The sequence below is a fragment of the Haliaeetus albicilla genome, chromosome 21 (assembly GCF_947461875.1).
Source record: "Haliaeetus albicilla chromosome 21, bHalAlb1.1, whole genome shotgun sequence".
Classification (NCBI taxonomy): domain Eukaryota; kingdom Metazoa; phylum Chordata; class Aves; order Accipitriformes; family Accipitridae; genus Haliaeetus; species Haliaeetus albicilla.
Genome location: NC_091503.1, coordinates 576,168 through 591,887, shown reverse-complemented (window position 1 = coordinate 591,887; position 15,720 = coordinate 576,168). Strand labels below are relative to the sequence as shown.

General features: G+C 38.0%; 1 protein-coding gene across 2 annotated transcripts in view; it reads right to left on the bottom strand.

Annotated features, from left to right (window-relative positions):
- ADCY2 (adenylate cyclase 2) overlaps positions 1 to 15,720 on the bottom strand; it is a 194,346-nt gene that overhangs the window by 43,640 nt on the left and 134,986 nt on the right. For both annotated transcript variants that reach the window (XM_069808829.1, XM_069808830.1), the window contains 3 exons: positions 11,533 to 11,602; positions 9,335 to 9,432; positions 3,326 to 3,410 (listed from right to left, as the gene is read on the bottom strand). In XM_069808829.1, coding sequence (XP_069664930.1) covers positions 3,326 to 3,410; positions 9,335 to 9,432; positions 11,533 to 11,602 — 253 coding nt within the window. The remainder of the gene's footprint in view (positions 1 to 3,325; positions 3,411 to 9,334; positions 9,433 to 11,532; positions 11,603 to 15,720) is intronic.

Here is a 15,720-nt window from a genome sequence, read left to right as displayed (position 1 = left end):
AATTAGACTAGAAAAGCTATAAATCCACTTCAAGTTTCAGGACATATGCCAATTTTAGCTAGGACTGATGAAGGTTTAATGTCCATGGGGAAATGACTGTTTCTATGAGAATGGTCAGCCCTCCCTGCCCTCGGCCTGTTTGCCCAAGAGCGGCAGGGGATGACACGCCGCAAAGGCAGGATCTTCTGGAAGTCTGTAACCACGTTATTTGTCCTACCACTCTGTCGCATCATTTGATGGAAATTATTCCTATTCTTATTTAATGGCTGATGTTATCACTCCACAACAGATTGAGTTGGACCCCGCTGCAGTGCTGCCAAACAGTAAAATCAACTACTAATAAACTCAGAGTGAAAGAACGAGCATAAACCTCTTCTTACAATATTGTAATTAAATTCCGTAAGTGCTAGTAATTTTAGCATTGCAGTCTGGATTTTTGTTTTGTTTTGAGCCCCTCAGCCATGAGCGGGCACCTCGAGGAAAGCCCGGGTAAGAAAGGGCAGAAAATGTTGGGCAGAGAGAGGAGGAGGGAACAAAAAGAGTGAGAAACAGCGGAGGGAACACCGAGGGAGAAGGAGAAGGAGAAGGAGGAGGAGAAGGTGCTCCATGCTGGAGCAGATGTCCACACTGCGGTCCATGGAGGAACTGCAGCCTGTGGAGACCCCATGCTGGAGCAGGGGGAAAGTGTGAAGGGAAGGAGCAGCAGAGAGAAATGTCTAGGTACTGACCACCCTCCACCCCTCCTTGTGCTGCCTGGGGGGAGGTAGAGGAGTCTGGAGCGAAGGAGTGAAGCTGAGTTTGGGAGAGGGAGAAGGAATGGTGTGGCTTTAATGTTTGGGTTTGTTTCTTACTACCCAGATCTATTTTAATTGGCAATAAATTAAATTAATTTCCCCAAGTCGAGTTTGCTTTGTCTATGACAGTAATTGGTAAGTGATCTCCCTACCTTTATCTCAACCCACGAGCTTTCTCATCCTATTTTCCTCCCCCGTCGCGCTGAGGAGGTAGAGTGAGTGAGCAGCTGGGTAGGCGTCTGGCCCATAGTCAAAGCTAACACACCACAGTTCATCTGTCAGGGTCAGTCAGGCCCCAAAAATGCTCTTCTTTTTTTGTACATTTTTAGAAAAGAGATCTTTGGTGATATTAAACTCTGTGATTACATGCAGGTGTGTGTACACACAAGCACATCCACATTTACTACAAGCATTCTGCAGGGGAATCCAAAATGTACCCCTTAAGAAAAAGAGGTGGGAAAAACCCACACTGGCAAAAAATACCCCAAACCCAAACCCAACTGGGATTAGGACAATAAAGTGTGATTTCTCTTAACACTGACACTATAGCGTTAAAACCCAGATATTGATATTTGTTCACTTGAGAATTTCAGGCTTTTTCTTCTGGAATGGAAGCATTTACAATTATGGGTCAGATACTGCAATGGACATGCTACTGAAACATAACATAGCGTGTCACCGTGGTTAAAGCTGCAAAACAATACTTGGATTTTGACATGAAGGAAGAAATCTCAGGGAGAGGACAGGAGAAAGATAAACCTACTGCCTCCTTTGTTACCTGCCTCTCATCCATCACCTTACAGAACTATGGCCACGCTCGTGAAGGAAAGAGCACTGCATCAACTATGGTCATAACTTACTTGCTGAAAGGCTTCTTAGCAGCATACCTTCTGCATTAGAACAGCTGAACTCATAAAGACATAAGAGCCCCTAGACATAAATAGCCCCTCTTCAAGCTATTTAGGTTAGAACGTGACGTCTTGCAAGTCAACAGAAATGCAATAATAGGTCTCCATTTCTGGAAGTATTTACAGCACGTACAAGACATAGGAAAAACAGCATTGAAAGTAGGTGTTAGATACTATTCAAGCGGTACAACTCCTCAACTCTGACTTGGGATATTTCCTTAGCCATCCCTTTAAATGCAGAAAAATATGTTTGTATTCCTCCTAAGCTACACTATAAACAAAAGCCCCAGGAGAGTTTATGTCCCAGCACTACCTCATACCATTTCATTGGCACCTCTTTTTCCTACAGGAAAAAGGCTGGCTTTTCCTTGAAGGATTTTTTTTTTTTTTTTTTTTAATTTGCTTATTCAACAGTAGTACTCTGACTCCATCATTTTACTCTTATGTCAACAACAAACAGCAATCAAGTATGACATTATATGAGAATTAATTCTTTGCTGTTACATAATAGCAATACCTCTAGGACCTCACTCCAAGGATTTAAAATATTTACAAATACTGTTGCATTATATCTCAGATAAATTCCTGAGCAGTGGCAGCATCCCTACCTTATTGGAAAGACAACTGAAATGTACATTAATTACATTTTCTTAAAACCATGTCCTGGTTAATTACAAGCCTCTCAAGGGAAGAGGGAGAAATTATAAAATCCTGCTTCCTCTGTTTCTTGCTTTAACTGCCAGGCCACCTTTCCTTACTGTTTTACTGCATAGTGATGTAATTGTCTTTCCTATGTGCATGTTTTGCTTTTTTATAAAAGATATTTCTCTCAGCTTTCTCTATGGGAGCTTGTGGAAAGATGTAAAGATACAGAAGTGGGGATTAAGTGACAAGTATACAGATAGTTTTACTCCAGATCACACGCCAAATTCAAATTGCATTCACTTTCCTAGAAATCCTGAAATACCTTGTTCTAGATGGAGTTATATGTTGGATCTATTTCAGAATAACTGAAAGGAGGACAATAATATTTGTAAATTATACTGTGAAATGCTGAAAGGTTTGCCCAAATCTTGAATTAAATGAAATTCTCAAATTCAGCACATTATTTGGTACACTAATAGGCACCAGTAACACCTGGACCACTCAATGGCAAAATTAGAATTTTACTATAAAGTTTTTATATATCAAATTAAATTGTTATCATGAAATAGTCTCTAAACTCAGAAAATGGTCTTATAAAACATTTAAACAAATGCACAGTTCCCCCAAATTAAAGCATTGATAAGATCAGTCAACTCCTCTAAGCACAATAACAAAAATTTTTGAAAAGACAATCAATCAAACAATAATGCAAACCTCTCAGAGGATCCAGCTTCATGGGGGAAAAAGAATACCAGTGTAGGTACAGACAGTCACTGCACTGGCATTTTCTGTTTCTCAGATAAATGAGGACATTTTACAGCAAGTTAACGCTGACAAAACAGTGTCCTCAGAAGCCTGTGCATGCAAGCTTTTCTCATTTAACTGGTACTCTGCAAAGGCAGAGTGAATTGGCAAAATCAGAACATGTTATTTAAAAGAAACCATTAACTACTGGATTACATTTCCTTGAATACCTACCAAAAGCTGTCCAGCAAAGCAGATAAACAAAATGAAGGAAAGCAAGAGAAATGCAGCTCCAAATGAAATTCCAAGAAGAGATGTTCTACAAGAAAAGGAAAACATGTATTAATTTCTCTGTTACACATTTGTAGTATGACCTTCCTTTGTGTATAATACTGATGATACGAAAAATTACCATGTGCAAGTTGCAACTTCCAATCCTCAACACTGTGGAAAAGCAATTCCAATCCTTACCAGAATGACAGGCCTTTTTCCTGCCATTTTGTCAACTCAGGAATGCTTGAATTGGCTTTAACTCTGACTTTGTAAAACTATTACCATGAGAAGATAATAATTTCCACACAACTAATTTAAATGACAGAGTGCATTAACAGCAGCAATGTTTTGTTTTTACTTTAGAAAGCCTGTATTAAAGAAGCTTCTTATTGCTTTATTTTTATGCTGTTGATTTTATAATAATTTAAGAGTCTAATAGATACACAAAATTAACTTGTTGGTAGTATACATTCCCCTGCAAAGGTAGAAAAGCAATAGCATGGGACAGTGATGTCCAGTTTTCAGTGTCTTGTGGCTAGAACCTGTGGTATCTGTGGTGCTGCAGCCTCTCAGTCAGCAAGGGCCCTAATACAGTGACTGCTATTTCATGAATGGATTAGGTTTCAACACCTCTGAAAACTCCATTTTGTATCAAATTTGACTGGCTGGCCAGTAGATTCTGAAGTATCGGAGGACAGGATAGAACAAAAACTAAACACCATGAAGAAAAAAGAAAAACAACAACAGACTTTAGATTAAAAAAATTGAGTAATCTATACTCTCCCTGAAATCATCCTTACTCACATGTTCTAGCTCATCCTTTTCTTGTGTGTTATAAATAGGAAAGTCTACCCAAAATAGCATCAGTGGATACTCAGTAAACAGAAGCAGGGATACAGTAACAATCCGTGCATGCATTCATTCCACAAATGTGGAAATCTCTCTATATGAATACCGCAGTTGAGTGTAATTGCTCCATCAGGCACCACATGAGAGCTACTTAGCACAGCTGCCTAGGGAAGGATGCGGTGGGACCTAATTATGTTTAATGAATGACAAGAAGAGATCAGAAGCTCTGGACGAACTGAGTTGTTTAAGCAAGGGAACTAGATGACATCATGAAGTCTCTCACCTGAGCGTCTACTTTCAGTTTTAACCACAGATTTGACATTTTTACAGCATTAAAAAATATCTCTCAACTCCTTTGAGCACCAGCAAATATCTTATTTTATCAAACCTTATATGCTAGAAATATTGGCATGCCATTCTACAAATAAGTTTTATATCCCTTGCTTTTTCCACAAAACTGTAATAAATGTTACATTTTAAGTTAGCTCCTCCATAAACATATGATTCAGAATTAAAAAACATTATTAATAAAAGCCTACATCTCTTCTTGAGAGATGCCAATGTAAATTCAAATATATACATTTTAGAAACTATAATACTAAAAATTCAGGAGTAGAACTCTATGGAACAATTTCCTTAGATTACGTACAAATATTGGAAAATATTTTGATCTAACAACAGTGTTAGAGAAGCTATTTTCAGGAATGAACAAAAAAGCATTAACTTCACAAACCAATTTGATGCCGTACTGCTGCCATTAAAAGCATTTTGGAGAGTAATTTAGGAGCTTCCCTGCCAATCATTCAGAGCACCTCTTATATGCTAATTATTCATCAGATTTTGGGCTGATGTGAACAGCTGATGAAAAACAAACAGCTGGCAATTCACAACATATATTAATCTTGAAATAATGTTTCATTTAGAAGTTATTTGAAAATCATTATTGCTTATGAATACATGTTCTCCAAGAATTTCTCATCGAGACTGAGACAGTAAACTGTACATCAGAATATGTAAAACTAAAGTCTCTACTCTTCGGAATTTAAAATCTAGTAAGCAACAGAAGAGATGAAGGAAAAGGAATATAATTAACAGGCTTATTTTTTATATATGCCTAAACACATCCAATCATATATGTCCTTCATATTCAAGTAACGATTCCTGCATTTCAAACTATTGCTATTCTTTCTCTGATATGAAGGATACAAAAAAGGAGCCTGCACACCTTTAGAAATGATTCAACACAAGAATAGCCTTATGAGTCAAGTTTGGAGTGCATCCTGGTAGAAGAAGTAATGAAGATGTTTTTGAGAGAAACTGGAGAGCAAGGAAAATAAAATTAACATGGCATAAGGAGAGCTTATGCAAACAGTACTTAATCATGTGGGCAACAGGCAAGAACTAAAGGCCTTTGTAGCTGTTTTACATGATCAATGATGTTATTGAAGTGGCACAAGAAAAAGAATTACATAGCAAGTTGAACAAGATTCTGATTATCAGGACAAAGAGAAAAGGACTGAGGATAAGGAAAAGTGGTATCTTAAAATCCAGATTTGAGCTGTGAATACAGAGAAAAAAGTTGTAAGGTTTTGGTCCCCACACCCTCTTCTTTTCTGGGAACAGCAGGACTTCTGCTTCAGTTAGGCTAAGCTGAAATAGTTTCACACTGCTCTGTTATGGGTTTGTGTGACGGGGTTTTTTTGGTAGTGGGGAGGGGCCGCAGGGCCGGCTCCTGTGAGAAGCTGCTGGAAGCTCCCCGGGCTCCAAGCCGGACCTGCCTCTGGCCCAGGCTGAGCCCGTCAGTGACAGTGGAAACACCTGTGGGAGAACAGATTTAAGAGGGGAAACCTGCAGGGAGTTGGGGGATTGGGATGTGAGGGGAGCCCCTCTGTGGATACTGAGGTCAGTGAAGGAGGAGGGGATGCCCCCCAGCCCATGGAGGGGAGCAGATGCCCACCTGCAGCCCGGGGAGGGGCCCATCCCAGAGCAGTGGGTGCCCCCCAAGATGGCCGTGACTCCATGGGAAAGCCCGCGCTGGAGCGGTCTGTGATGGAAGGACTGCAGCCCACGTGAAGGACTCGTGTTGGAGCAGGGGCTGAGTGCGGAGTCCTCCTCCCCCTGAGGAGGAAGGAGCGGCAGAGACAAGGGGTGAGGAACCGACCCCAGCCCCCGTCCCTGTCCCCTGGGGGGAGAGAACTGGGAGTGGGGCTGAGGCGGGAAGGAGGGAGGGGTGGGGGGAAGGTGTTCCAAGGTTTGGTTTTACTTCCTAATGTCCTTGTTTTGATTTGATTGGTAGCAGATTAAATTGACACGCCTGCTTTCAAAGTTTTTAAGTACTACCTTTTCTACAAAGAAATTCAGCTGTGCCTGACTGGAAATACTATGCTAAGGCCTCCTAACCACCTTCCATGGGTAGAACAAGATGGTTGTTATTTTGGCATGACTCAGGACAAAAGGACCTGCTTTCTTGAACACAGCAGCCTCAGAGAGCAAAAGCTGGGGAAGAATCTTAAATGCAGCCCCAAATAAATCCCTTACTCGAACAGCACAAGAGGTAATGCCTATTCAATGGGAATATACTTTCATCAATTCACCAGTCTGCATTTCAAAGAACAACACTACCAATTCCATGTTAGTTGACTGTTTCCCTAAATAAAGAACATAGGGTTGTCATGAATTACTAGAGATGCTTCTGTCACTCGGTAAACCAAGAATGCTAGAGAGCCACTGAAGGCCTGTTCTGAGGAAATGTAATGATCAAGATTTGCTGGCATTTTAATGTCACAATAATGACTTACATTTCACCCCAAGATATTGTTTACTTGATTAAATTTATATTTACCACTTTGTGTAAAGTTTATTATGAAAATACTACATCAGTTTATTGACACTGGGAAAATTAAAACATTAGTAAATTGTTTCAGCCTTGAAATAAACGTCTTGTGATCTTGGAGATATTACTTGCAACTTGCTGGATGTTACTTACTATGAAATATCTCCAAATCTACTTTAAAGCAGCAGGTGGTGTGCCTGCACAGAAATCAATGACATTACACTGCTGCAAAACCAGATTACTGGAACAGTGAATCAATAAACCCCAATGACAGATGTCGTTTATCTCCCTGTCTTCATTAGATCACCATTTAAAAATCCTGTAGAATTTTTGGAAGAAAACAAAAAGGCTAGAATTTTAGACTAAACTACAATTTACTTATTTTTTATTTATTTATTTTTTGCTGGAAGGAAATAACATTTGTGGCACTGGAGTATGTTCAATTTCAGCTACATTTGTGATGACTACATACACTGCTGATTTTTCAACTTTTTTTTTTTAACTTGCAATGCTCCCAGTTTTCCAGCAAATATGCAGATGCCTGTATAATAACTTGCCTTTATGTCTTCCATTTTTCCATCTCTTAAATTAATCCACAGACCCCCTGAAGCTGAACACCATTAATGTTGGTAATACCTGATTTTACACTCTTGCTTTTACAATTTAATATGCAGCCCTATAAAAGGACCAAAAGATAATTTACATTTTGGTAATGAAAATGGTAAATCCTGTGTATCTTTTGCTCTGATGTTAGAAAGAGATCATGTGATATCAGCATATGCTTTTACAAGTTGGAGGACTCTTTCCTTAGTTGAATACAGCTCTCTAGAGTTCACCAATTTCAAGTATCTGATATATTTTAATGAGCTACACAATTGGTTTAAGAGATGTAATAAGGATATAGCAAATTGAGCATCTTACTGCATGTATGATAAGTGATAAATCTACATTCATTTTCATGACTGAAATCAAAACATAAAAACAGATTCATAAATCATACTGCTGGAAGGGACTAGTTAGATCCAAGTTTGGTTTTTGGTATATCACAAATCATGAATTTCCCTGAATTAATTCCTGTACTAATCAAAATATAGTATGAGCTTGTAAATTATACTTATGCAAAATGACAAATAAAATTAGTCATGAGTCTTAATTTCATATTTTGCAACAGTAATGCCTAAAGTCAGACCGAACCATGTGCAGGATACTGCTGAACTCTTGATAGAGTGTCCCTTTGTGGCTTGTGCCTCCGTGTTAGAAACTAGCTGGGAAACCCTTTGCAAGGAGAATGCTGTTAAGATCTGAATAGAAGTCCATAAAACTTTATACATGTTATAAAACAAGTCTGCAGTATGGAAAGTCAATTTATAATGACCTAACAGTTCCTTCTGGCTTTGAATTAAAATGTGAGTAAGTACTACAGCACAAGACCAATCAATCAACTGAGGTTATAAATACTAGTCCTCAAAGTGCTACACAGGAGAAAAGACTATGAGTGAAGAAATACTGTATCACAGGGAATATACAGTGTTGGCTTTGGAAACAATTGCTATAAAACAAATATCAACTTTCTACTATGTAAACAATCAACAGAAAAATTCCATTTTAAGAAGTCTAATAAAATATTCTTTATTGGAACTGTATTCCAGTTTTCTCAGCCTTTCCAGAATATGCATAGATAGAAAGACAGCTGATTTATATGCATGAATATAAATTAGTTCATAATATATACATTCTGATAAAAATAACTATTCCAGCAAATTATTATAATATTTTAAAATTAGTTTTTAAAAGACACATTTTATGAATAGTAATGCTCTGTTTGCATGCTAAATAGAGCAGTATCATCAGAGTAATATGTTAAATACATTTATTTAATCACAGTCCCAATTCTGCAATCCATTTTATCCCACTTCACCGTCCAATTGTCACACTTATTTTACATGGAAATTTAGCTGCACAAACTTATAGCTTGTATTACTTTTTTTTTTTTACACATATGAATTTCATTCCTGTCATCATCACACATTTTTAAAAGCAAAAAGAAAAACTAAAATGAATGAAGAATTGATACTAATGCTTGGCACCACACTATTGACAGTGTTTAAAATTAGAAACAAGCCTAACTTTGAAAATGGGCTGAAATCCTGAATCTTCTCTGTTCAATTTCATTTCCATGAATTGACCTCTGTAATCTAATAATTAAAAATTTTTTTACTTATACATTTTTATTTTTTACATTAATAACCAATATACATAGGAATAAGTACACGTTAAATACCACTTACTTTGGCAATACCAGAATCTGCACAACAAAAATGCAGAAGAATATGAGACAGGCACAAGTCACATAATACTTAAATGCAGGCAGAGTAGTTGCTCGATACTAGAAGAAAAAAAAGCAAATGTTAAAAAATACAATTTCCAAAGCAGGTAAAATATCACCCAACTGAAATTTCAGCTTAAAGATGCAGATAGGTATAGGTAGTCTTTAGCAACAGTAAATTTCCTGTTGTTCAATGACTTCCACATCCACTTACATAGGGCTAGGGATTGTCAGGCATAGCATTGAATCCTTTTACTTCCTGAAGAACAGCTTAAGTAGCCACATCAAATGGTTTTGCCTTGTTCCTCTGCAGAACAGGACTATCCCAAATTCATCATAAAAAGTTTAACTTAAAAAAAAAAAAAAAGTGAAAGCATTTTTAAAAATATTTTTAGGAACTTTGGACCTTGAGCTGCTGTTGAAATCTCAAAAAATTCCAACCCACTTGTAAATTCATTTCAGTGTTTCACACTTCTCCAGACATTTCCCAATTAAGTCAGGTAACTCACTCCTTAGGTTAAATAATTATTTTGCTTTATTACCTTGCTGTACTTTCAGGTCCTACAGGCCCTAAAAAGCTCCTGTTTAAATCAAAAGCAGGCTTCTGACTGAGTTCTTTAAAGTCAAGACTGGACTGGTGAGTCATTAAAAGAGACTGAAGGAAGATATTAAAAAGCCCGATCTGAAAGAACAATTAGTTCTTTGCCGTTCCATAGCATTCTAAAGTCTAAAAGAGATTAGGCTCCTACAGGGACCATCGACACATCCGAATAACTTAGTTTCCTGATTTTCTCCCAAGTCCTGATGCCCTGATTGTCCAAAGTGCACATATGATGGTTTTCTCTCAAGTTCTCTTTCAGAATTATCAGTTAGTACCACCCACATTAAAATCTGAATGTGCTTCTAGGCACCCCTTTGATCCACTCAGTGTACCCTTTCAACACTACAGATGCAACCACATCAGGTGTAGCTGCTTCTCTCTCATGCCATCTTCTAAACAGCCTCAAGAAGCCTTGAAATCTCTTTCACCCAAATGCCTTGCCAAGGGTGTACAACACATGCCTTTGGCAACTGGCCGTAAGAATACTATTCTGCTGAGCCGTGGAAGAATCTGAAAATTATTTCAGATGCCTTGAACTAAAAGATATCTACAAAAATAATTAAATATGTATTTGACCACCACACAGGACCCAGAGGATACTTGCACCTATGCTGTACAGTGTGAACACAGTACGGTAATACTTCCTCTACCCCATTCTCATCAGGTTCACTCACTTATCCAGCCAGTTGTGGTCAACCCTACCTCTTCCCTGAAGGACAGCATAACTGTTCAGCTATCAGCTATCCTATGCTTAGGGTAGAAAGCAGAAAGAGGCAACCCTCCAGTCTTCCTGCTGAAGCTGTGTCAGTATGTAGAAATACACTCAAGCTCTACAAGGCCATAAATCAAAGAAAAGGCCTGACTTTCCAGGCGAGTGGTCATGACAATCACCTAAAAGGGAGGGATCTTTCATTCTGATCATTACTCCAAGGACTAGAAACAATATCATTTACTCCATCTGTACATACATGTCTCAAACATGTTTTATCAAACATATTAGCCAGAAGAACACTTAAGTGTGTTGCATCCAAGACAGCTAGGCATTTTTCTTAAAAAAACATTTATAGTGTTGTTTCCCTGGAATGACTGTGCACAGCAAGTGCATATGGAGAAAACTAATGAATAACTGATATCATTACAAGACTATCATTACTACAGGTGGAGTCTTTGAGACATGGTTAAAGGAAAAAAAAAAACCAAAACCAGTGGAGTTTGATAAATGCCTTTTGAGGATGTAGGTGATGGAACTTAGGAATTCTTTGCTCCAGTTACATCAAATTTGGACTAGCAAACCTCCTCCCACTTCTGCGAGTCCATGAAAATTTCAAGAAATTCAAATGAACTGCAGAGCCCTACAAACAGGAAAGCAGTCTCAGACATCACATTCATAAAATTTCTTCCATAAATGAACTAAAATATTAATGTAAGGTTTGAGCACTTCTCCCTGCAGGTGAGGTGCTGTGGCAATGGCTCTGTGTCACAAAAATAAGGGATACGAGCCTCGCTTAGGATGAGGCAAAGAAGGAATCAACTGTGAATTTGCAGTGAAAATAACTTACTTCTTTTTCCAGAGTCTTATTATAGAAAAGAAGTGATATTCTTTGAATGTCTTCAGATTTAAGCCACTGCCTAGAAGAGAAAAGGAACATTATAATTGACATAAGAATAAAGTAGTCCTGTCTTTTTATGAAATGCAGTAAAATAAGAAAATCACTTTGAATAAAGCAAGTTCTTGTGTATTGCAATGTGTATGGTGAATTGCACTGACAGCAAAAGTGGAAACTACAAATCCCCTCTCCCTTTTGGCTTCTACTGCTAACGTACACATGAAACAAAAGCTCAGATGAGCCATTTTTTCTGTGAATCATTCCTAAGGACAATCAAGGGAGAGATTTCTATGATGTAATTCTGACACTGATATTCCACTCATGTCCAAAACACTATTATTATATTCAGCGCACAGAAGAGAACCTGAGATGAAAACAGTCCTTCACAAGGTACCTTTAAGAAGCGCACTGTTACAACATGCAAGAGTGGCAGGTAAATCACACTTTATGAACTTCTATTCTGAATGAAAATGTAAAAAAAACTTATTAAAAGAGGTGGGGTGATTTTGTCTTTGAGCTGTATTAGTCTCTTGACCATGACCCTGTACTCTAGAGGTAGATTTTGATCTTTTTACTGATTATAAAAAATTCTTGTCTGCTTAAAGATGAGAAATACTAAATAAAATAAGTAGTTGCACTGAAGTGACAAAACTATTTTAAAAGAAGTGAATCTTGACAAAACCTTGACATAACCTTTACAAAATGAAATGTTCTAATATGAAATTCTACATTTATTTTAATGGACACTTGGAAAGAAACAGAGTATTTAAATTTTAAGAGGGTTAGGTTGTTTGCACCTTAAGGGGACTAGACAAATTTGATGAAAATATTTCAGCAGACTACTTCTGTGAACATGCAACATTTGAGCTTGACCAATAATAGCAAGGCTTTTTTGCAACCTTTCAAGCAATAACTTTAAATCAGGCTCTAAGCTAGTAGTGTAGCTAATGTCTTCTAAATAAAAGGGAATCTGTCTCAACTGACAGGCTGCAATGCAAATAAGTAGCAGCAACAAACCACAGTGGAATATATCCTAAATTAAGGTCCTGGGAGAACAGGATTGGACAGAGTGGAGTGTAAGCTATTAGCTTTGATTTATGAAATCTGAAATATTTGTTTCCTTGCCTGTGAGACTGTCCCTGTTCCTGTGCAATCAGTTTCATTATAAAAAGGTGCTGAAAACATATTCAGCTCTAGGTATGTTTAATTAAAAATATATTTCCCAGTTTGCTCTGCAGTGGCTATGTCTGATCACAGGATTCTGAGAAGAAACAGATATGATAGGCTGTTGTACATATAGCATGATTTTGTTTGGGTCCAGCTGTAACCTACTGGAGAAAACATTCAGTTTGTAGAATATTTCTGGCAAACTGTGAAAATTAAGTGCAAGTCTTTTCCCATTCAGTTATAGAAATCGAACAAAAAGTAACCCTCTTCTCCAAATTGTTAACTCATTTCCCATTTTTTTCTTATGGTACCTGACAGGCAGATTGATTTAATTACCATTACCACACTGCTAAAAAGTTCTGTCTGCAGACCTACTCCCAAAAGCCTAATCTGGTCTGTACACACTTGATCGCATGTAAAGTCAGTAGTGCCAGTTAGAGCAAATGCTGCCTCATACTCCACATTTACAAGCTTACATTTTCTGGAGCTTTTAGTTCTACTTTAAAGCCCAGAAAAAGCTATACTGGTCTTAGGTAGCAGGTGCCGGGAGGTCTGATATGAGGGAAAGAGTGTAACACAGACAAATGGAAGTGGAGAGTAAGCACAGAAGCGGGAGCACAAAGCCACATACCTTTGGCACAGAGAAAAGGGCTGAAAAATTCTGCCTACAGCCTGAGTCCCTGATGAGCCTAAAAATTACCAAAGTATCTGCAAGTATGTGGGGATATGCCTCCTGGGAAGCTAGGTACCCAATTTCTGTTTATGTTCCTTTGCAATTTAAGGAACAACAGAGCCAGCCAGCTGAATTCTGCCTGTACCCACAGAGATGAGGGGTTTAATAGGGCTTGTCCTGACTGACAATGTACAGCAAGGAATTTTGCACAGAACAGAGCAGTCACCATGACTTAAAGAAAAAAGAGAGGAAAGAGTGTGTGTCTCTTGAACATAGCAACCCACTTAGCAAAGAGCAGATAACTTTAGTTTAGATCCCTCTGTAGGTATACATTTAAGTAGCAGATTGCTATCCATCCATCCCATGTCCTACAGAAGTCCCCTAACCACCAAGGTTCAGGGTGCCACAGCTAGGGCTGCTCATCCTCCTCCTCGGCAGGACGGGCACTTTGCAGCCAGGAATACTTTGTTCAAGGTACAGGGAAAAGAAACGCGGAGAAAGCATGATGTTACACCCTCATGGCTAAGGCACTCCGCTGACAGACAGAAGCAATTTTGTTCCTTGCTTGCTCTTTTAAATCTATATTTACGTATCTTTTAATGTAGTGCTCTAACAGAATAATAATGAATAAGCACGTCATAACTTTCCTCACTGCAACTTTGCAAGGAGCACTGCCAACTAAATGTACTGCTCTGAATCACGCTATAAGGCCAGCGGGCTGCTTTCTAGATGCCACAGTTTCATTTGCATTCCAGAAGAAGGAATTGAACCCAGGTGCCCCGAGTTACCGACGGTGTGTGCATGTGGCGCTTGGCAGTTTTGTGGAAAGATAGCTAAGCTAGCTTGTGAAGCAGCAAGAGAGCAGGGAGGGAGGGAGCCCAGAGAAAACACTATGCTGCTTTAAAAACTTGAGGCACCACTTCAATAGGTACTGCGCTATTTTACACTGTGTAAGAACAGTGATTCACTTGGACTACAGCTTTGTCTTGGACTAAGAAGATCCAGACTCTACATTCCCTTATCTTCTAGTTACTGGCTGTTAAACACCTGGGAACGTAATGTCCAAAGACCCACATGTTATGACCATTTGCTTGCAACCAGTTACTTTTTTCACAGAATGACACACTAAGGGGATGAGAAAGTCAGACCGTGCTGACAGCTCAGGGTGGAAGAAACAATGTCTCTGTACAAGGAATGTTTGCCTTTGAATCATTTTCATGCAATTTTCTAATTGAAAAGGTTAAAAGAATGGTAATTTTAATACCACATTTTATGTGCAATAATGTTTTTTGGGTTTTTTTTTAGTTTTCTTCATTCAGTCATAGACTTTACACTTAAAAACATTTAGAAATACCAGATTGTCCTAAGTTTGCTTCTTGATTCAGAAAAGCAAAAGATTTAGCTTCACAACCACTCCATTAGATTAATAGATAGTGTTATTTTCATTTTGCAGCCAAAAATTGAGGCACAAAAAACCTGCACAATTATAAAGAAAACAAAAATGTGATTAGTTTTGTGTCCTAAATGTAGGAAATCTTTTATCTAATTTTTCCGAGTGCTTAGCATTCACATAGTTAAAATATTATTGAATTAACTTGCCATTTGGAGAATCAGCACTTTTGACAACTTATTCTCAGGTATCAGACTGAAATGATATAATTTAAGTGATTCATTCAGCAAATCAATACAGGGATAGGTAGAGAATCTAGTTTTGGAAGGTGGCATTCAGTCTCTCTGATATATAAGATCATTCCTTATCTTTCTGCAATTCCCCATGTAATTCACAAGATGCACTGAAACTTTTTCAGAAAGCTTTTTTATCACACAGATGTCTTCTATCCCCAAGCTTCTCTGAATTTTATGCACTAATTAAATAAGACAGGGATTCTCTGAGATAAAAGAACATACAGTATGATCACACCAATACTTTATTTTAACACATTTATACAGATGCTTTACTTTTGACATCAAACCATCATTGTTGCAATCCACTTATCAGAGCAAGTGTACCTGAAGACACATAAAACTTGCCAAAATTTATATAGCTGTTTTAGGCAAGTCTAGTATAATCAAAATGCTTTGCCTATCACATGACCTACCCTCTTTCACTGTATTCTTTGTATGACCTATAACTATCAACACTTTTCTGTAAATAATTACTAAAAAACTATTTTCCTAAAGCCAAGTACCTTTTAATACTACCATCAGATGCAAAAAACCAAATGTGACATATAAGCATTTAATAATTAGCTGTAATACTCAGCTGATTAAGATTCTGAGTAACAGAAGTAGGGGGGAAA